The sequence below is a fragment of the Pipistrellus hanaki genome (assembly GCF_964339955.1).
Source record: "Pipistrellus hanaki genome assembly, chromosome: 9".
Classification (NCBI taxonomy): domain Eukaryota; kingdom Metazoa; phylum Chordata; class Mammalia; order Chiroptera; family Vespertilionidae; genus Pipistrellus; species Pipistrellus hanaki.
The window spans coordinates 78,530,577-78,551,524 of NC_140511.1; the positions used below are offsets into that span (position 1 = coordinate 78,530,577).

Here is a 20,948-nt window from a genome sequence, read left to right on the forward strand (position 1 = left end):
GGCAGCCTTCAAGGCGTGATGAGGGCGGGAACCTGATGAAACCCCGTTTTCCCTGCTGGCCGAGGGCACCCCGGGAAGGCTCTGAGGTTCCTGGGGGCCCCCCTAGGGGCACAGGCTCCGCGTCAGCACCGCTGGCCCCATCAGCATCGGACCCGGCGCAGACACCTGCTGGGGAGGCCTGCCGCTGCGGCCCCAGGTTACCCTGGGACCAGGCCTGGCGCAAGCAGGCGAGGTGGGGCGGGGGGGGGGGCATGCACCTCCAGGAGGCTGCAGAGCACGGTGGGGGCAGAGTTCCAAGGTCCTTGCGGGGTCGTGTGCGGTCAGGGAGCGCGCAGTCGGGCCGTCCCTCCCCCGCTGCCGCCGCCGTCACGCTCGGGGCAGAGTGGGGCCGCGGGGCGGGTTGGGGGCGGAGTCAGGCCGCGGGGCGGGGCGGGGCGGGGGCGGAGTCGGGCCGCGGGGCGGGGCGGAGTGGGGCCGCGGGGCGGGGCGGGGGCGGCGCCGGCGCCCGAGCCGACCGGGAGGCGGACCAGGAAGCGCCGCCCCGGCCGCGCCGCCATGTAACCGGCGCCGGAGCCGCCCGCCCGGAGCCCGCCGCCCGGAGCCAGCAGCGCGGGCCCCGCCGCCATGGGGGACGAGGACGAGGACGAGGGCTGCGCCGTGGAGCTGCGGATCACGGAGGGTGCGGCGGGCGCCGGGCCTCGGGAGGGGGTGGCTGCCGGCGGGAGGGTCATGCCCCGGCCGGCTCACCCCGTCCCCTGCCCACAGCCAACCTGACGGGGCACGAGGAGAGGGTGAGCGTGGAGAACTTCGAGCTGCTCAAGGTGCTGGGCACGGGAGGTGAGGACCCGCCCGCGGGCAGCCGTCCCCGGGCCGGGCCGGGGCCTTGGGCCTCCCCGCCGCGCGCCCGCCTGGGCCCCCCACCCTTCCCTGGCACGGCGCCCGCCGCCCCGCCCTGGCGCCAGGGTTTGCATCCCACTCTCAGGGCCTCCCGAGTGTGTCCACACCCTTGGGTGCTCGCACCCTCCCCAGGGGTGAGAGAGCTCCCCTCCTGGCCGTGTGGGTGCCCTCTCCCCGCTCTGCAAACTTCCAGCTCAGGCTGGCACATCCCATCCCTGTCCGCGTGCACCCCTGCCCCCTCCCGGGATTTGCATCCTCTCAGATCAGCCCGGTCTGCCACGGGTTTGCACACGCCCGCCCCCACCGTGCTCTGCAGCCTCCGGGAGGTGCACGCCCCTTCTCCCCCCCCCCCCCGCCCCCCGCCTGCTGCACCCCCCCCCCCGCCGCCTGCTGCACCCCCCCCCCCCCCCGTCTGCTGCACCCTCCGCCCCCCGCTGTGCAGAGCGCCCTCCCGGGCTGTGCACCCTCTCCCTCCTCTCCCCAGCTCCGTCCTCCCATCCGCACGCCCTTCTGGGTTGGCACCATTCCCACACCCACCAGCCTGTGCCACCGTCTGCTCACAGCCCCCCGCCCGCTCCCTGTCCCGCAGCCTACGGGAAGGTGTTCCTGGTGCGGAAGGCGGGCGGGCACGACGCGGGGCGGCTGTATGCCATGAAGGTGCTGCGCAAGGCGGCCCTGGTGCAGCGCGCCAAGACGCGGGAGCACACGCGCACCGAGCGCTCGGTGCTGGAGCTGGTGCGCCAGGCGCCCTTCCTGGTCACCCTGCACTACGCCTTCCAGACGGACGCCAAGCTGCACCTCATCCTGGGTGAGTGAGGGCGCCCCGCCGACCTGGGGGCGGGGGACCCTAACCCTGACCCTGACCCTAACCCTCGTGGGGACTGCTTCCCAACCTCCGATCCACCCCCAGACTATGTGAACGGGGGCGAGATGTTCACCCACCTCTACCAGCGCCAGCGCTTCACGGAGGCCGAGGTGCGCGTGTACGCGGGCGAGATCGTGCTGGCGCTCGAGCACCTGCACAAGGTGGGTGCGGGCCGGCCCCCCTGCTGCCGTGGCGATGGCGGGGCTCCTAAAGGGCCTCCAGACAGGCCAGCCTCCGGGCCCTCTCCCCGGGCCTCCTGGGGGTGCTGGGCACCCGAGTGGCTGCCCCCGCCTCCTGGAGGGGAGGCCACAGCCCCCTGGCGGGGTCTCCCCTAGCACCTCCAAGGGGCTTTCCTCTCACAGGGAACTCGGGGTTGCCTTGTGGGGCCGCGTCCACAGAACTTCCTCAAACCGAGATTGTGCCTCGGCTTCCGAAGCCGTTTGAAACAGGCTCTTCACACAGCTCTCCCGTCTCTGGGCCTCGGGGTGCTCCCCCGGGAGCCCCCATGGAGGCCTCCTTCCTTGTCTTTGCCCCTTAAATGGCCTGTTCGGTCCAGTGACTCAGTCACCCCGCCCCCCCCCCCCCCACTCCTGCCCTGGAGATCCCGTCCCCTGAGCAGCGGCCTGTGTGTGTGTGTGGGGGGGAGGGGGTAGAGGGGTGAGGGGGGTGAAGGAGGCTCAGTGCCCCTCCTGCTCCGCAGCTGGGCATCATCTACCGAGACCTGAAGCTGGAGAACGTGCTGCTGGACTCGGAGGGCCACATCGTGCTCACAGACTTCGGGCTGAGCAAGGAGTTCCTGACGGAGGAGGTGAGCGGAGGCCCCGTATCCTGCCCGGCCCGCCACCTGCTCCTGCTCCCCCTGCTCTGCGTTTCCCGGTGGGGGGGGGCGGCCGAGGGAGGCAGCCCGCGCCCTGTGCTCAGGAAGCTGCCACTGCTCCCGCCCTCACAAGTCCCCTGAGTCCCCCACGGAGCCCTGGGGGCGGCCGGGTCCAAACGGGTCCCCTTGCCCTCCCAGAAAGAGCGGACCTTCTCCTTCTGCGGCACCATCGAGTACATGGCCCCCGAGATCATCCGCAGCAAGTCGGGGCACGGCAAGGTGGGCTGGCAGGGGAGTGGGGGGGTGGCGGGGGAGGGGACCTGGGGTGGCCGCGGGCCCTCACCTTGGCGGCCCCGCAGGCCGTGGACTGGTGGAGCCTGGGCATCCTGATCTTTGAGCTGCTGACGGGGGCCTCGCCCTTCACGCTGGAGGGCGAGAGGAACACGCAGGCAGAGGTGTCCCGGTGAGCGGGGCCGGAGGCAACAAGTGGGGTGGGGCCGGGGGGGGGGCAGCTGAGGTGGCTGAGCTGGGCTGTGGGCGGGGCTCGCTGCCCCTGACGCCCCCCAAATCCTCCCAGACGGATCCTGAAGTGCTCCCCTCCCTTCCCCTCTCGGATCGGGCCAGTGGCGCAGGACCTGCTGCAGCGGCTGCTTTGCAAGGAGCCCAGGAAGCGGCTGGGCGCGGGGCCCCAGGGGGCACAGGAAGTCAAGAGCCACTGTTTCTTCCAGGTGAGCTGTTGCCCTGGGCTCGTGGACACGGGAGGGATGTGAGACTGGCCAATTTCACTCGATTTAGAAGAATCCCGCCCGGCTGGTGTGGCTCAGTGGTTGAGTGTGGGCCTATGGACCAGGAGATCATGGTTCAATTCCCGGTCAGGGCACATGCCCCAGATGCACACTCAATCACCAGTAGGGGGTGTGCAGGAGGCAGCCGATCAATGATTCTCATTATTGATGTTTCTCTCCCTCTCCTTTCCTCTCTGAAATCAGTAAAAATATATTAACTTTTTTAAAAAAGAAAAAATCTGCAGGCCAGGGAAGCAGGCTTATCTTCCCACCCATCTCTAGCGAAACTCGGGAGATGTGTGTTCCTGGGGGAAAGAGTTCTAGGTTCATCGACTGTCAGGACTGCCAGGACGTGGGAATGGGTTCGCCAGCCCTTCCATTGGATAGGCTCAGGGAAGGGAGGTGACCCACCCAGGATCGTACAGTGAACGTGTGGAACTGGCACAGACCCCCGTCTCCTGTCAGCCCAAATCAGCAAGAAAAGCCACACGGTGGCTGTTACACCCACCCATGCATTTTGTTCTTTGTCCCTGCACCATCCGAGTGCCTGCACTTAGATGGACAGTCATTAGTCGCTGGGTTTTATTTACTTGCTAGGAGCATACGTAGGTTAGAGTGCAGAGCAGAGGGGATTTGTCTCCATGTGAGGCCACTCTGGCAGGTGCTCTGCACGGCCAGTGTCAGTGCCAAGCAGGGTCCTGTAACAGTGGACACCTACTGTGTGTCAGCCTGCCGGGGCTGACCAGCAACTCTGAGCGATGGATGAATGATGGCTGACACAGGTTTGCTGTGAAAGAGAGGCCTAAGGGGCTGCCTGGCTGTAAGAACCAAACAGCCTTGTTCGCCTGCTGCTTCAGGCTTTCTTGGTGACAGCAGCTTGGGATAAAGTTTATCTTTTAGATACAGTCAGCAGGGGAAGTGATCCTGGGAGTACACGTGTGTCTGCAGTGCCTGTTAAGCCTAAAGCGTAAAGACTCCGACGGACACCTGAGGGTCCGCAGTGCACAGACTTGTTTGGAAAGGTCAGGGAACAACGAAGGGTGGCCTTCAGCCAACTCCCTTCTCAGAATTCCCTCCTTCCAGACTTTCCAGCCAGGCCTCGTGCTCCCCTCCATCAGCCCTTTCGTTTGTGTTACTTCACGTAAAACCTCAGAACCATCCTCTTTATTCTCATCTTCTTAATATGTTTTTGTTGATTTCAGAGAGAGGTAGGGAGAGGGAGAGAGAGAAACGTTGATGACGAGAGAGGATTATCGATCGGCTGCCTCCCGCATGCCCCCTACTGGGGACGGGGCCTGCCACCTGGGCACGTGCCCTGACTTGGAATTGAACTGTGACCTCCTGGTTCATGGATCGATGCTCAACCACTGAGACACACTCCCCTCTTTATAGATGAGGAAAGAGGTTCCGAGAGGTTAAGTCATTTGCCCAAGGTCACCCAGGCCGGAAGTGGTGGAGCTGATTCAGACCTCCGTCAGGGTGACGTGAAGGCCCTCGCTCCTTTGCTTACACGTGGGCGTCAGGTTTGTCCCTTGTCTGGCGTGACAAAGGCACCCGTTTGCAGGCATTTGTTTCGGGGCAGGCACTCAGCACCCTTTTACGAGTGTCATCTCCTTGAATCTCCCCGGCAGGTACCCGCCTCGTAGGGCCTGAGAGATGCTTCCTCAGACCGGAGTCTAGGTCTGCAGGGAAGGCACCGCTCTGCAGGGGGAGCGGCTGAGCCAGCGCGTTTCCTTAAGGGAATTCCTCAACCCACCCTGAGTGCACGCTGGGCCCTGGTGCTGGGGTGGGTTGACACCGCTATGGCGTCTTCCTGGATCCAAGCTTTTTTTTTGCTTTTTTTTTTTTTTTTAAATGGCCCTCCATTTTTAGCATGGAGCCTCCATCCCCAGGTCTGCTTCCTGGTCCAGCATGACTGCTGGAACACTTGCCATCCAGGCAGGACGCAGGGAAGAGGAGGGGAAGGGCCAAAAGGGCATTTGCCAACTGTCCACCCTTCTCTGGAGGACCTTGGCCTTGATTCCTACCTCGTAATATTTGCTTGCAAGTTATTGGTCACTCCTAACCATAAGGAAGTTTGTAAAAGATCGTGTTGGTTTGCACATTGCTTCCTGGAATTAAATTGGGGCCGTGGAACCCAGGGAGACAGGGGCCAGGAATGCTGGGCAGGCGATGGACAGGCTCTGCCACACGCGCTTAAGTATAAAAGGGCTTGTCTTAGCTTCCATGGGAGAAAAGGTGAAGGAGAAGTGGGCCGGCTTCAGGTAAGGCTGCATCCAGGTGCTGAACCTACATCGTTAGGATTCTTTGTCTCGTGGTTGCACAGACACTTCGTCATCAGACCCCGAGGTTGTTCCCAGCAATGCCAGGCCTGTGTCCTCTGAGGTTTAAGTGTGATGGGGGAAGATTCTTGTTTTGCTAGCCACTTCTATGCAAAGTCCCAGAGCTAACTGAGCGTGGTGGAGGGTGTTTCTCCGAGGGAACAGGACTTGGGCATCAAAGGGAGGGAAACAGAGGCTGGGGAGGCGAGAATAACACCTTCTCCCCAAGGCCAGGCCGCCCGTTATGCCACTGAGGCGCTGAGCGGAGACGGGGGCCTGAGCGGAGAGGGGTTTCCCCTCCCTGCCCTGCGGTCCTCAGCCTCTCCTTTCTCCTCTCCAGGGTCTGGACTGGGCCGCTCTGGCCGCCAGGAAGATCCCAGCTCCATTCCGACCCCAGATCCGCTCAGAGCTGGATGTGAGCAACTTTGCAGAAGAGTTCACTCGGCTGGAGCCTGTCTACTCCCCGGCTGGCAGCCCCCCGTCCGGGGACTCGCGCGTCTTCCAGGTGAGTGAGGGCCAGCCGGGCCCTTCATCAGCCCCGGGCCTCAGCAGGACTCAGCGTCTCCCTCTCTGCCGTGGGGCCCTGGCGTTGACAGTCATGGAGATCACCATGGCGGGACACGTCTTTTGAACGTCATGGTTTTTCTTTAAATCCCACATTAATTTTCCTTTTACTCCATCGTAACTCTTTATTGGTACATAAAAATACTGTTTTAAATTAACCACTGGCTTAAGCAGACACCTAGGAAGAGATGCCATATTTATTCTGTGGCTTGGTATGCCCGTTGGCATCCCGTATCCCATTCCTGGGGCACAGACCCCGTCCGCCAGTGCCAGCAGCTCAGCCTGTTAGACACGGCTAAACGCCTTTGCTCGGGACTCCAGCCTGCCCGGTGGCCTGGTCTGAGCCCAGCCTCCGCGCGCCATCGTCCCTCTTGGCGTTTCAGCCGCAATGGGCTGTCACAGCTTCCACACCACACCTGCCCCTTGGCACACGCAGTCCCTCCACCGGAGTGCCTCCCCCTGTCCCTCCCTTGGCAAGCTCCCCGGACCTCTCTACCGCGGTGGCCAGTGCTGCCCCGGGGAAGGCTCCCCACTCCCACGGCCCCGGGGGGGGCTCCCCACTCCCACGGCCCCAGGGGGGCTCCCCACTCCCATGGCCCCAGGGGGGGGGGCTCCCCACTCCCACGGCCCCGGCTGCACTTGCCCGTGCACAGTCCGCTGCAGACAGCACCTCTGAGCACTTTGTCAGGCCGTGTCCTGGCAGCCCACCTGAGACTGCCTCCCCCGGTGTGGCTCCTGGAGGCGGGAGCTGTTGGTTAATGTCCCGTCCCCGTGCCCAGGGTGGGGCCTGGTCTACGTCTATTAAATAGGAATAGGCCAGTGTCCACTATGGACAGGTCAGTGTCCTCCGGAAGCTCTCATGAGTGACAGCTCTGGGCTCGAGCATCTCTCGATCCGTTGTCTCAGTTCTGAGAAAGTTCTTTCTCGCGAATGGGTGGTTACTCACATTCATTCACTCACTCATTCATTCATTTCATGACTCAGAAATGTGTGCTGAGTGCCTACAATGTGCCAGGGACAGATCCGGGCACTGGGGATGAACCTAACAGGAAATGATCCGCCCTCGTGGAGATGGCACGCTAGCGCACAGGGCACGGCGTGGTCCTGAGGACGGCGACGTGGTCTCTCTGGCTTCTGTTTGCTTGGCCTCAGGGCTCCCTCCTCGCAGAGGAGGCCAGCGCTTGGCCTGAAAGGAGGGAATAAAGACTTTTGTCCTCGGTGGGCACAGGCCATGCCAGGCCACCGTCCCTCCTGGCATTGCCCGAGCCTCGGGGCCACGGCTCTGCGTCTGGGTGCGGAGCCCCACCACGCGGAGTCTGCCTCCTGGGTCTCCTTTTCTGCGCCTGCACTTCATCCTAAGAGCCTCAGGTTGTCCCCGCAATCCTGGGCCCACATCCTCTAAGATTTAAGATGTGTGTGTGTGGGGGGGATGACAGAGGGTTGGGTTACTGTCATGAGAAGGTGGAGTCACAGACTGGTGGGGGACAGACATGACCCCAAGTGATCGTAGAGCAAGTTGAAATAAAATGTCCACACATCCTGTTGTGTCAGGATGTAAAAGCAACACCCCCCCTGGTCTGGGGTCTCCCCCCACCTCGTCCAGCCCCCCTACCTGCCTGACCCGCCTCCCTCCCCATCCAGGGATACTCCTTCGTGGCGCCGTCCATCCTGTTTGACCACAACAACGCTGTGATGACGGATGTGCTGGAGGCACCTGGCTCCGGAGACCGGCCGGGCCGGGCGGCGGTGGCCCGCAGCGCCATGATGCAGGTAGGGCGCTGGGCCGGGGGTTCGGGACCTGGCTCTGCCAGGCGTGCCCAAGGTGTGACGGCGGTGAAACCCGGGACCTCTGCGAGATGGGGTACGGCCTCCAGGCGCCCCGTAGGACCTCTGACACCCCCTGTGCCCCCAGGACTCGCCCTTCTTCCAGCAGTACGAGCTGGACCTGCGGGAGCCCGCGCTGGGCCAGGGCAGCTTCTCCGTGTGTCGCCGCTGCCGCCAGCGCCAGGGCGGCCAGGAGTTCGCGGTCAAGATCCTCAGCCGCAGGTGGGCGGGCTGGGGCGGGCTGGGGCGGGTCCCGGAGGAGCTGGGTCCCGGAGGGCGGGCCCCGGCCGTCCGTCCTGACGCATCTGCCCGCCCAGGCTGGAGGCGAACACCCAGCGCGAGGTGGCAGCCCTGCGGCTCTGCCAGTCGCACCCCAACGTGGTGAAGCTGCACGAGGTGCATCAGGACCAGGTGCCGCCGGGCGGGGATGCCGGAAGCGGTGGGGAGGGCGGGGCGGGGCTTGCGGGGGCGGTGGGCGTGGCCAGGGCCAGAGAGGGTTTGAGGGGAGGAGCCTGGAGGACCGGAAGCCGAGCTGGGGGCGTGGGGGCGCCGAGGGAATGACATTGGAGGAGGGTGTGGAGGGGGCGGGATTAAGGGGGCCAACGGGGCGGGGCCTGGAGGGCAGGAGGGTGGATCTCATGGGCTGGGACAAGTTCAAGTCTGAGGCCCCGGCGGGGCCGGGGCGGGGCCGGGCGGTGGGGCTGCCTGGCGGGTCGCGGTGACCGGTGACCGGGCGGCCTGCCGCCGCAGCTGCACACGTACCTGGTCCTGGAGCTGCTGCGGGGCGGGGAGCTGCTGGAGCACATCCGCAAGAAGCGGCACTTCAGCGAGTCGGAGGCGAGCCAGATCCTGCGCAGCCTGGTGTCCGCCGTGAGCTTCATGCACGAGGAGGCGGGCGTGGTGCACCGCGACCTCAAGCCCGAGGTGGGCGCCAGCCTGGCAGCGGGTGGGGTGGGGGTGGGCGTGGGGGTGGCCGGCCCCTGACGGCCCGCACCCCGCACAGAACATCCTGTACGCCGACGACAGCCCCGGAGCCCCGGTGAAGATCATCGACTTCGGGTTCGCGCGGCTGCGGCCGCAGAGCCCCGCGGGGCCCATGCAGACGCCCTGCTTCACGCTGCAGTACGCGGCGCCCGAGCTGCTGGCGCGGCAGGGCTACGACGAATCCTGCGACCTCTGGAGCCTCGGCGTCATCCTGGTACGGGACGGGCCCCGCGGGGCTCAGGGCGCCCGGTCCGAGGTCAGAGGTCCCCCTGATGAAGGGCAGCAGGGCGCCGGGGGCAGGGGTCACCTGGATGGGGGGCAGGGTGTGATATGAGGCTGGGGTCAGAGGTTGTCCTAACACTGAGGCGGGGTCGCACTGGTGCTGGGCTGGGGCGTCTGAGTGATCCAGGTGGGAGGTCAGGGTCATTGCCATGGGCCTCGGAGTGACCCCCCAGCAGAGGGTGGACGGGCCAGGGGTGGGCTGAGAGTCAGCCTCCTGGCCTCCCGGGCCGCCGGTCTCACTTCCTCCACCCCTCTCCCTCCCCTCCCGTCCCCAGTACATGATGCTGTCGGGGCAGGTCCCCTTCCAGGGGGCCTCGGGCCAGGGCGGGCAGAGCCAGGCGGCCGAGATCATGTGCAAGATCCGCGAGGGGCGCTTCTCCCTGGACGGCGAGGCCTGGCAGAGCGTGTCCGAGGAAGCCAAGGAGCTGGTCCGAGGTGCAGAGCCAGCACAGGGTGTCTCTGGGGAGGGGAGTCACAGGGTCCTGCTGGGAGGGGAAGCCCCAGGTGTCTCTGGGAGGGGGAGGCCGCGGGGTCCGGTGTCCTGGGCGGGAGGGGAGCGGCTGCTAGGATCGCACACCACCCAGTACTCCCCACCCACCTCCAGGGCTCCTAACCGTGGACCCGGCCAAGAGGCTGAAGCTCGAGGGGCTGCGGGGCAGCTCGTGGCTGCAGGACGGCAGCGCGCGCTCCTCGCCCCCGCTCCGGACGCCGGACGTGCTCGAGTCCTCGGGACCGGCCGTGCGCTCGGGTCTCAACGCCACCTTCTTGGTGAGGGAGGGGCCTCGGGAGGGTGTGGGGTGGGCAGACCTGGGGGGCGGGGCCTGCGGAGGCTGGGACTCCAGGCCCTGGAAGGTGCGGTGGGTTAGCTGGGGCCTGGTCTCTGGCCTTAGGGGCCTGACCTTTGGGGGTGCTGGAGGTCGGAGGCCAGGCCTGTTGGGGGGTGGCTGGGAGGGAAGGGGGGAAGCTGGGGTCTAGGGTGAGGCCCGCCGTGGTGGGGACTCACCCCCCACACGCCGTTCTGCAGGCCTTCAACCGGGGCAAGCGCGAGGGCTTCTTCCTGAAGAGCGTGGAGAACGCGCCGCTGGCCAAGCGGCGGAAACTGAAGCTGCGGAGCGCCGCCGCCTCCCGCCGGGCCTCCCCGGCGCCCGCCGCCCCGGGCCGGGCCCCCGCGGCCAAGGGAGCCGCCCGCCGAGCCAACGGCCCCCTGCCCCCGTCCTAGCCCCGCACTGTGACCCTTCCCCCGGGCTGACTGGCCTCCCTCTCCGGCTCCACTCCGCCCCACTCCCGGACAGAGCAGAGTATTTTTATAAGCAGAGAATTTTTTATGTCTTACCGGATAGAGATGCAGGGAGGGGGGCCCGCCGGGGAGGGGGCCTCTAGGGCTCCGCCCATTTCTAAGCACTGAGGGGCCCGGGGGAAGCTGGGCCTGCCCCTGCCTCCCGAGGCCCCAAGCCGTCACTTTATGAACTGTCTGTGCAATTCACCCACCAAAGACCTGTGTTGGGGGTTCAGGGAGAGGCCCGGGGGACCCCCTGAAGCATTATTGCCTCACTTTGTGTCCCCTGCTTCTCTCCTGTTGGGGTAAGGAAGGAGGTAGGCGGCCCCCTGAAGGGGAGGCCCGCTCCTTACCCACCCCTCCCCTCTGGCACAGCTGCCCCTGGGGGGGGGGCGTGGCTTGGGGTTCGGGCTGGGCACCCACAGTCATTGCCTCAGCTCACCTGGGAGGCTGAGCCTTTGACATTAAAATAAAAACCCGCCCAGTGCTCCTGTGGCATCTGCCTGTTGATGGGGTGTGTGGGCGGAGGCCTGGGGCAGGCAGGCTGACAGCTGTGGGGCCTGGGGTGAACCTGCTTGGCCAGAGGCCCCTCCTTTGTCCCTGGCTCTTGTGTGGGCTGTGGGGACCAGGCATCTTGGGTGTCTAACTGGGCAGCTCTGTGCGCACATTCACAGCTCTCGGTTGTAAGTCACAGAAAACCCACCCTAACCTGGCTTCAGAGGAACAGGAATTTCAGGCTCTTGTAATTACTCAATCCAGGGTAGCTTCAGGTAAGGCCTGATCCAGGTGCAAATGTGATCAGGACTTAGCTCCCAGTCAGCTTTCTAACCTGTTTTCTTGGTGTTTTGTAGTGTGTGTGTGTGGGGGGGGGGTGGGGGGGTGGGGGGTGGTGGTGGTGGTGGTGGTGGGGGTCTTCTTTTGGGTTCCAGGGGCCAGCGGGATGCACTGCTGAAAGCTTTCTGTCGTAAATGCTGCGGAGACAAGCACGTTTGTACATACATCTGTGCATTAGAACACACCATATTGTCCACCCATTTAGGAGGACAGTTCGGTCGTTTTAGGGTATTTGAGCTGTGCGGCCATCACCTAATCTATTTTAGGGCAGTTTTGTCCCCCCTCCGCCCCAAAGAAACCACCCATTGGTAGTCACTCCCCATTTCCCCTCACACCAGCCCTGGGCACCCTCTCATCGGAGGCCTGTCCCTATAGATTTGCCTGCAGACTCCGGTAGACACTCTGACATAGACTTTCAAATGATCCTGATAACTATTCCACTGACAGTCTCAGAAGCAGGACCTGAAAAGGCCCCTGTCATATGGTCACAAGCACTGAGTATTATCACTTTAAAACTTACGCTGATCTGACGGATGAGAAATGGTCTCTCACTCTCAGGTTCCTTATCCTTCATCCCACACGAGTCACGGCCCCTGTGGGGGGAGCTCTGGGGGAAGGAACGGGCTCAGGCTAGGAAATGCCACCCAGAGGAGTCTGGTGGGTGGGGGAGGGCTGGGGCTCAGCAGGACGAGCCAGCTCCGGGCGGTCCCACCTCTGCTCCGTGTGGTCACTGCAGGGAGCGACAATGTGACCTGGGCTGAGGCTCACAGGTGTGGACCGGCAGAGTGCCGGGAGGCTGGAGGCAGGGAGAGGGGAGGCCGGAGGCAGGGAGAGGGGAGGCCGGAGGCAGGGAGGGTACTGGCAGTCTGTTCTCCACCTTGACTTTGACCTCGGACCAGCCCAGTCTTACATGGCGGCTGTCTCTTTCAGGGGCCTCTAATTCTCCTCTTAAAATGGCCTTGGAGAGCAGCTCGGACTCCTGGCTGCTCTCAGTTGAAATGCTGATGCCCCCGAGAGGGCTTGACAACCCCGCATACCCCCCGAGCTCGCCCACGGCTGTGGACTGAAGCCGGGTGCGGCTTTCTGCCTGTGCCCTGCACAGCCACCCTTCGGCTCCGGGCAAGCGGTGCCTCCCTGTCCCTGGGCTTTCTGAGAACAGTCCACGGATGCAGGGGGGATTGCAAACTCGCCGCCTGTGCCTGGCATACGGAGACTTTTTGGTAGCACATGTTTTAACATGAGAAAATACATTCAGAACTCTGGATGTGACTTTCATTGATAAATTGCAAGGGCTGGCAGCGCTGGGACAGCCTTTTTTTAAAAAAATTTTTATATTTTTGTTGATTTTTTATAGAGAGGAAGAGAGAGGAATAGAGAGTTAGAAACATTGACGAGAGAGAATCATCGATCGGCTGCCTCTTGCACACCCCCTGCTGGGGATGAGCCTGCAACCCAGGTATATGCCCTTGACGAGAATCGAACCTGGGACCTTTCAGTCCACAGGCCGACGCTCTATCCACTGAGCCAAACCGGTTTCAGCTGGGACAGCCTTTCTGCTTGGCCTCGTCAGCTGGAGCAGAAACGTGTGGCCACAGAGACAGGCGTCTGCTTGCCAGTTTGCCACAGTCCTCACCACTCCCGCCAGCTCTGCTCCACTTATTTCCCTGGACCCTCCCGTATTTGAGTGTGTAACTCTGATGTAAACAGTTTCCTTCCACAGTTACGGCTGCACAAAAGTGGAGTTTGTAAAATGTCAAAGATGCTCCTTGAATCTTTTTTTTTTTTTTTGGTTACCAAATTTAATATACAATTTAGTTTATATTTGTGAAAAGATAAACTTAGGTGATTCCAAAGTCAAAGGATACAAAAGCATCCACAGTGGTGCTAGCTGGTTTGGGTCAGTGGATGGAGCGTTGGCCTGTGGACTGAAAGGTCCTGGGTTCAATTCCAGTTAAGGGCACATGCCCGGGTTATGGGCTTGATCCCTAGTAGCGGGCGTGTAGGAAGCAGCCAATCAGTGATTCTCATCATTGATGCTTCTCTCTCCCTTCCTCTCTGAGGCACCAATGGCAACAGTCCTTGTGTAGCCTTCCAGCATGTTTTATGGGTAGTAAAACCAGTATAATAATAGTAATAATAACAATATATTTTCAAAATATTCACCTTTGTAGGATGTTAACATTAGAAAAAAAATCAGAAAACAAAAAAAGGAAAAAAGAAAGGAGAATCATCTGGGGCATTAGTCTCCAGAGATCATTTGTTAGTTCACATTTCATGCATTCTCTTCCAGATTTTTCATTCTTTTTTAAAAAAATATATTTTCATTGATGTCAGAGAGGAAGGGAGAGGGAGAGATAGAAACATCAATGATGAGAGAGAATCATGGATCTTCTGCCTCCTGCACGCCCCCCCCCCCCACCACTGGGGATTGAGCCCGCTCCCTGGGCATATGCCCTGATTGGGAATCGAACTGTGACCTCCTGGTTCATAGGTCGATGCCCAACCACTGAGCCACACCAGCTGGGCCACATTTTTCTTTACTGATGGAGACTTTTAATGGAAATGGCATAAAAATGTAAACAGCTTTTGTAGCCTGTTTTAAACTCAGAAATGGAATGTATGCCAATGACAGTCACATTGTATGGATTATTAGGATTTATTTAGACGGCTCTCTGGCTCCTCGCACTGTTTTCGGTTCCTTGCTGTTTTACAGTGCGGCACGGCCGTCCTTGTGCCTCACCTTTGCTCACCTGTCCAAACGCTTCCTTGGGATATGTCTCCTGGAAGTGGAAGTCACAGCCACAGGATGTGCCCACGCAGCACATTTGAAAGGCTTTGATATAAATGATCAGACTGCCCTGCAGAGCGATCCTATCCTTTTTTCTGACTCGCGGCAGCATGGACACGATCCAGGGCGTGCTGTCTCCTTGAGAAAGAAATGATGCGTCTCCCCGCCGAGTGCCCTTGCTCCCCGGCCTGCTCCTCCCGCAGAGCGGCTGGCGGTCCGAGGGCCTCTCCCGGCCGGGGGCGGCTGAGCCCAGCGGAGGGGGAGAAAGCCCCTCCCCCTCTGTGCGGGGACAGGCCCCTCCCCCCTCCCCCTCTGTGCGGGGACAGGCCCCTCCCCCTCTGTGCGGGACCTGGGAGGAGGTGGGGTTCCCAGGAGCGGGGTGCGTGAGGGCAGCGGGCAGGGCCAGGAACTCCCAGCCCTGGGAGCGGGGCAGCGGTGGGCCCAGATCCTGGCGCTGCCCTCCCAGGCGGGCAGAGGGGACGGAGCCATCCGGGCCTCTGCCTCTCGGGATGGGGACAGAACGCCCGCCTCGGAGAGGCACCGCACCCTGGGAGCCGCCGCAAAGCGCGACTATTGAAAAGCTTAAGAGAAACGGGGTGTCAGGATGGGCCCTGGTGCGCTCCTGCCAGCACCCTGTCTGGGCAGGAGAGAGGGCGCTGTCCCCCCTCCTGCCTTCCAGCGCCTCCCGAGCGTCCAGCCCCCGCGAGGGACCAGATGGGCGCTGCCTCAGCTCCCGGCCTGGCGAGGCGTGGGCAGCCTGGGAACAGAGAGCCAGCTGGGAGGGCGTGTGTGTGTGTGTGTGTGTGTGTGTGTGTGTGTGTGTGGACACGAGCGTGGGTGCCTGGGAGTGAGTGCGCGTGTGAGCGCAGGGAGGTGTGAGTGCGGGTGTGGATGTGCAGGAGGCGCCTGTGAGCGGAGCGCCATGCTGGGAGCGTGTGCAAGCGGCTGTGAGTGTGCACGCATGTGCGGTGAGTGAGTGTGCACACATGTGCGGTGAGTGTGTGAGCATGCCCCACCCGCACGGAGGCAGGCACTGCGCGCAGGGCAGCAGCTCTGCGGCCAACACCGGGCTCTTCCCCTTTACACCCCCCAGACCAGGCGCCGCAGGGGTTTGTGGGACTTTGCTGACCGCAGGGGTTTGTGGGACTTTGCTGACCGCAGGGGTTTGTGGGACTTTGCTGACCGCAGGGGTTTGTGGGACTCAGACCCGGACCCAGACGGATGGGCCTGGGTCCCGTGCACGGCTCCCCCAGTTCTCAGCTAGGATTTCTGAAAACAAGGTGAGGGCTTCTCAGCGGGAAACGCAGGGAGACCCGTTTCCACAGGGGGTCGGTCCCCCAGCGCCCCGGGATTGGCGGCTGCCCGGCTGGGGCGGAGGGGGTGCCAGGGTGGAGTGCACACAGCACACCAGGCCGGCGTGGGCGTGGGCGTGTGTGTGTGTGTGTGTGTGTGTGTGTGTGTGTGTGTGTGTCCCGCTGCTCCCCTCCTGGACCTCACCCGAGGATATTTTGCCGTTGATTTTTAGAGAGAGTGGAAGAGAGAGGGAAAGACAGGGAGAAATGTTGATGTGAGAGAAGCACATCCATTGGTTGCCTCCTGCATGAGCCCTGACCAGGGCCTGCGCCGGGAAGGAGCCGGGAACCCAGCTATGTTCCCTTGGCCGGAATCGAACCCGGGACCCTTTGGTCCTCAGGCCGACACTTTATCTGCTGACCAAACCAGCGAGGACCGAGGCTCTGTCTCTCCTTCCATCCGGCTCTCAGGACAGGGAGCCCGAAGCTGCTACTTGCTGCACCGCCAGCCGCGCCCGGTGTGGGGAGTGCCCGCGGGCCTGTACAGCACCTGCTTCCCGGCCTTCCCGGGAGTTGCGGAGGGGGCGGGGGGGAGTTTTCTGGGGAAGCTCCTGGGGAGGCTGCCCGCTGGGAGGCACGGCCTGTGCCCTCGCTGCTGTCCACGCCCCGGGCCCGGGAGGGGGTGCGATGTCCGGAGCTGCAGTCACTCTTCTGGAGCAGGAGGGCCCTCGGGCCTGGGCCCTCAGGGGAGGACAGCAGAGGCGGGATGGGCAGCGGCGGCCAGCCTTCCAGACCTCACGGGCCACCCGTGGGCCGCAGACCGCCGCCCAGAATGTGCTTGTCCCGGGGTCCCTGTGGGCGCCTGGGGAAGCTGGAGCTTTAGGAAGGTGGGAGAGGGAGGGCCGGGCGGGATTGGGTGAAACCTCATACCGAAGGCCCTTGTGCTGGCCAGGCTCAGGGTGGATGCGCCTGTGACTCAACCAGCACGTGTCTTCCAGTTAAACCAGTAAGGCTGCTGCTGAGCCCCTCTTCCTGTGCTGCTGGCCGTCTGGAGGGGGCGGGACAGCCTCTCCTCTCAGCCCCGGAGGCTCCCCGGCCACGTCCGCCCAGGCCGGCCGCCTGGGCCCTGTCCGGCCTGCAGTGGGGCTTCCCTCCCCGGCTGGAGGGGACACCATGGCACTGCCCTCCATCCCGGCTGCCTGCTTTGCATCTTTATCGCGAGGACCCACCGGCAAAGGGATGCTTCTGGGAACAAAGTCCTCCGGCACATGGAAGGCCAGACAGCCGCTTAAACTGGGATAGAGGCTTTTGCTTAAAAAAAAAAAAAAAGGCTGCCTGTGCCTTTAAGGCCATTTGGCTGAATTGCTGACTCGGGCAGCAAATATCGACCAACAGGCCTGAGACAGTTTGGTGTGAGCTCCCCGGGGAGGGCCGTGCACTTCCCGGATGTTGCCGGAGCGGTTGCTGGAAGCGGCCTGCACGGGGAAAGGCCCCCGGTAATCAGAGAGCCCAGCGCCGGAAGCTGAGCGGAGTTTATGATGTTAATTAAGCTCACCCCGTCCCCGCCCTGTGTCACCGCTCGGCTGCTGCAGGACTGATGAGCGCTGGCCAATCCGTGTCTCAGTGACCGCTCCCGGCACCCGCGCACGCCATGGGCCACGGCCAGCTCAGCAACCACGGGGGTTCCCGCGGGCTCAGCCAGCCCGCACTGCCTTCCTCTCCGCCCCGTCCGGCCCGTGTTTTCTGCTCCTGCTGACCTGCCCTCTAGGAGAGCGGGCCCCCTCCGTCCCCGCCCCCCCTGTGCCCAGCAGGTCTGCCCCCGGTGCCCCCCGGCTGCTGGTCTGGCAGAGTCAGGGTCAGGCTGGGGTTGGGCCACCCCGTCGCCGGGCTGTCCTCCGCCATCCAGGCTGGAAGGGACGCTGCGTGAGCCCAGAGGCCCAGCACCTCTCACAGGATCGGCTCTGCAGGCCCAGCCTCCCCCCCTCCCCCGGGCCCTCCTGCACCAAACACTTTAACCTCCCCCAGGCCTCAGTGGAACCACAGCTGTCCATTCCTGCCCATGGAGCCCGGCCACCACCGGCCCCGGCTGCGGACAGCGGCTCTGCCTCCCGGTGGCCCCTCAGGTCACCCTGCGACCAGCGCATCAAGCTCCTCTCCATTTTTTATCTTTTACTTATTTTTTAAAAATATATTTTATTGATTTTTCACAGAGAGGAAGAGAGAGGGATAGAGAGTTAGAAACACCGATGAGAATCACCAATCAGCTGCCTCCTGTGCACCCCCTACCGGGGATGTGCCTGCAACCAAGGTATGTGCCCTTGACCGGAATCGAACCTGGGACCTCTCAGTCCACAGGCCGACACTCTATCCACTGAGCCAAACCGGTTTCCGCTCAAGCTCCTCTTCATTCTCGAAGAGAGGCAGGAAAGTTGCGCTCAAGACTTTTGGTATTGATACAGAATTGGCCTTGGCTACAAGTAACAGAGAACCGGAATACCCGTGGCTAGAATAAGGGGGAGAGAGGTTACATGTCCGTCTCACGTTGAAAGAATTCCCGAGGCGGCCGGCCCCGATTCAGTACGGCAGCTCTGTGGCCTCAGGGACCTGGGCCCTCCGTCCCGGTGGTCCCTGAGGTCTGAGAGGCTGGCAGCCGCTGTCCTGGGTCGCCTGTTGGCCAGTCACCGGGATGTATGAGTGCACACACCTGTTATGGACAAGGAAGCGGCCTCTCTTCCACAGCACCTGCCACCTGCTCCAGACAGCGCTGTGCCGCTCACACACCGTCCGCGGGGTGCGCCGAGCTGGCGGGGGGGTCCCAGGGAAGCTGGCCGGCGGAGGAGGTGGGCACCGGTTGGCAGGCAGGCCCGGAGCTCGGCAGAGGGACCCCGCAGGGCGGAGAGGCCGGGCCAGGCCGGGCCAGGCCGGGCGGTGCTTCTTCCACAAGCCCTGCCCTCAGGTGCGTGAGCAGGTCCCAGGGAGGGGCCGAGGTTTGGGGGGGGGGGTTCCTCTTCATTTACCAGCTTCGGTGGGTGCTGCCCAGGGGCCTCTGTGTCCTGCGGCGGGCAGGGCGAGCTCGGGAGCTGGTGGCACACAGGGCAGACTCACCAGGGACGGATGTCGGATTCCCCCGTGGAGAATCGCAGAGGCACAGCCACTGAGCCGGGCCGGTTGGGTTTCAGCAGAAAAACCTCGTTCTCTCCGTCACTGCAGTGTTTGCGATGCTACAGGGCGTTTGTTTTGTTTGCATTTAACTTGTATATCTGTCCTGGCGGGCGGTGCTGTGAGAGCCGTCAACACGGCTTTCGTGTTTGCTCACGTAAAACAATCGTTTGTTCCACACGTGGTGCTGGGGACCTGGATCTGCAGCGGAAGGAGGGAGCTGGGCCTCACCTCGCACCCGGTCCAACACTGACGGGGCCCGCAGGCCGCACATCGGCGCTGGAACCACAGCCTTCGAAGGCTCCCTCTGATGCCGCGGGACGGGCAGTGACTTTTCGGTGGAGACACAGCACAGACAGAAGGAAAGCTAGATGAACTGGCTCCATCAAAACAAACAAAACTGCCTCATGAAACACTCACCAGGTGGAAGCCCCCTCTTACGATGCGAGAAAATATTGGCAAACAAACAGTTCATAAGGGGTCAGCATCCAGGCTATCTGAAGAATTTCTGCAACTCCACAACAAAAGCAGACAGACAACCCAGTCAGAAAATGGGCAAAGGATTAAACAGACATTTTTCTTTTCTTTTTTAAATATATATTTTGATTTTTCACAGAGAGGAAGGGAGAGAGATAGAGAGTTAGAAACACCAATGAGAGAGAAACATCGATCAGCTGCTTCCTGCACACCTCCTACTGGCGATGTGCCCACAACCAAGGCACATGCCCTTGACCGGAATCGAACCCGGGACCCTTCAGTCTGCAGGCCCACACTCTATCCACCGAGCCACACTGGTTAGGGCTAAGCAGACATTTTTCTGAAGAAGATACACAAATGGCTAATGAGCATATAAAAGGGTGCTCGATATCACGCATCATTAGGAAACTGCAAACGGAAACCACAATTAACAGGAGGCCTGCGATTGGAAAAACAGAGAATGACCCCTCCTGGCCAGGCGGCGGGGACATTGGAAGTGTCACGCACGGCTGCTGAGAACGTGAGTGATGCAGCCACTGGGGAAGGCGGCTCAGTGCGGCCTCAAACGTGTAAACATGGGGTTACCAACGATCCTAGGATTCCACTTCCGGCCGGACCCACAGGAATCAGCGCAGGGCCTGGCATATTTGACTACTGGCTGCAGCTAACATTGAAAGCAACCCAAATGCCCATCCACAGATGGACGGCTAAACAGAGCGAGGCTTAGCCCTAGCTGGTGTGGCTCAGTGGATAGAGCGTTGGCCTTCGGACTGAAGGGTCCCAGCTTTGCTTCCGGTCAAGGGCTCATGACTGGGTTGTAGGCTTGATCCTCAGTGTGGGGTGTGCGGGAGGAAGCCAATTGATGATTCTCATCTTGATGTTTCTCTTTCTTCCTCTCTGAAATCAATAAAAATATTAAAAACAAAACAAAACCCCCCCAAAACGAAGTGAGGCGTAGACGCGCAGGGGAGCATTACTCAGCATTAAAAAGGAAGGAGCCCAGCCTGTGTGGCTCAGTGGTTGAGCGTCGACCTATGAACTGGGAGGTCACGGTTCCGTTCCCGGTCAGGGCACATGACCAGTTTCAGGCTCAGTCCCCATGGAGGGCATGCAGGAGGCAGTTGATCAATAATTCTCTCTCTCCCTCTCTGATATCAATAAAAGCATGTATTAAAAAATAAAAAGGAAGGAAATTCGGACATATGGAAATAAGCTAGCCACAGAAAGACAGTTACCGCACAATGTGACTTATGGAGCTACTGGTTCATTTTGTACAGATGCGCAGCATGGTGGTCCCCAGGGCAGGGAGGGGGGGGGTGCGTGCTCGATGGGGCCAGAGGCTCAGTTGGGAAGATGAAGTCCTGGTGGCGGTGATGGCTGCACAGCGCTGTAAAAGTGGAACATCTGAGGTTACCTGTGTCACCATCACAAGTTAAATGAACCCCAGGAGGAAGGTCATCAAAGCTTCCAAAATCCGGGGGGTTCTGCCGTAGCCAGGGTCTGCAGACAGAGCACGCTGTCTGCCCGGCCCCTCGGCTCTGCCCGAGCCCACTGCTCATGCACGCCCCCCTCTCCCGGGGAGATGGAGCCCCCTGCACCTCCCTGCACGGCTGGGTGCCCCTCAGGGCGGGAGGAGGCAGGGCTCGGCGCTGCTGGGGCCGGAAGAAGGGCTGGAGCAGGAGGTCACGGGCTCCCTGTGTGCAGGCTGCACCTGCTCTCCTGTCCCCCAGGGGGCAGCCCGGGGTGGGGGGCCCTGGCCTGCTGGGTAAGGCCACTTCGGGGG

The 20,948-nt window shown here is 62.1% G+C and overlaps 1 protein-coding gene across 2 annotated transcripts; it reads left to right on the top strand.

Moving 5' to 3' along the window:
• Positions 1-503: 503 nt before the first annotated feature.
• On the top strand, positions 504-11,100 carry RPS6KA4 (ribosomal protein S6 kinase A4). 2 transcript variants are annotated; one of them, XM_084895835.1, is made up of 17 exons: positions 504-679; positions 766-837; positions 1,487-1,705; positions 1,808-1,923; positions 2,463-2,570; positions 2,778-2,858; positions 2,939-3,042; positions 3,157-3,307; positions 6,026-6,190; positions 7,891-8,019; positions 8,162-8,295; positions 8,391-8,484; positions 8,824-8,997; positions 9,077-9,271; positions 9,615-9,774; positions 9,944-10,107; positions 10,364-11,100. In XM_084895835.1, exons 1-17 carry the CDS (start codon positions 625-627, stop codon positions 10,556-10,558), a joined length of 2,316 nt encoding a protein of 771 aa, XP_084751961.1. In that variant the 5' UTR covers positions 504-624; the 3' UTR covers positions 10,559-11,100. The 2 variants fall into 2 exon arrangements, with proteins under 2 accessions (XP_084751961.1, XP_084751962.1); XM_084895836.1 differs by having other exon boundaries at positions 523-679; positions 766-821.
• The last annotated feature ends 9,848 nt before the right edge of the window (positions 11,101-20,948 follow it).

Excerpts from the sequence above, each read along its gene's own strand:
- RPS6KA4 (XM_084895835.1), top strand. The coding sequence starts at position 625 with ATGGGGGACGAGGACGAGGACGAGGGCTGCGCCGTGGAGCTGCGGATC. Across the intron at positions 2,859-2,938 it reads GCAAGTCGGGGCACGGCAAG|GCCGTGGACTGGTGGAGCCT; the intron begins GTGGGCTGGCAG and ends GCGGCCCCGCAG. Across the intron at positions 9,775-9,943 it reads AGCCAAGGAGCTGGTCCGAG|GGCTCCTAACCGTGGACCCG; the intron begins GTGCAGAGCCAG and ends ACCCACCTCCAG.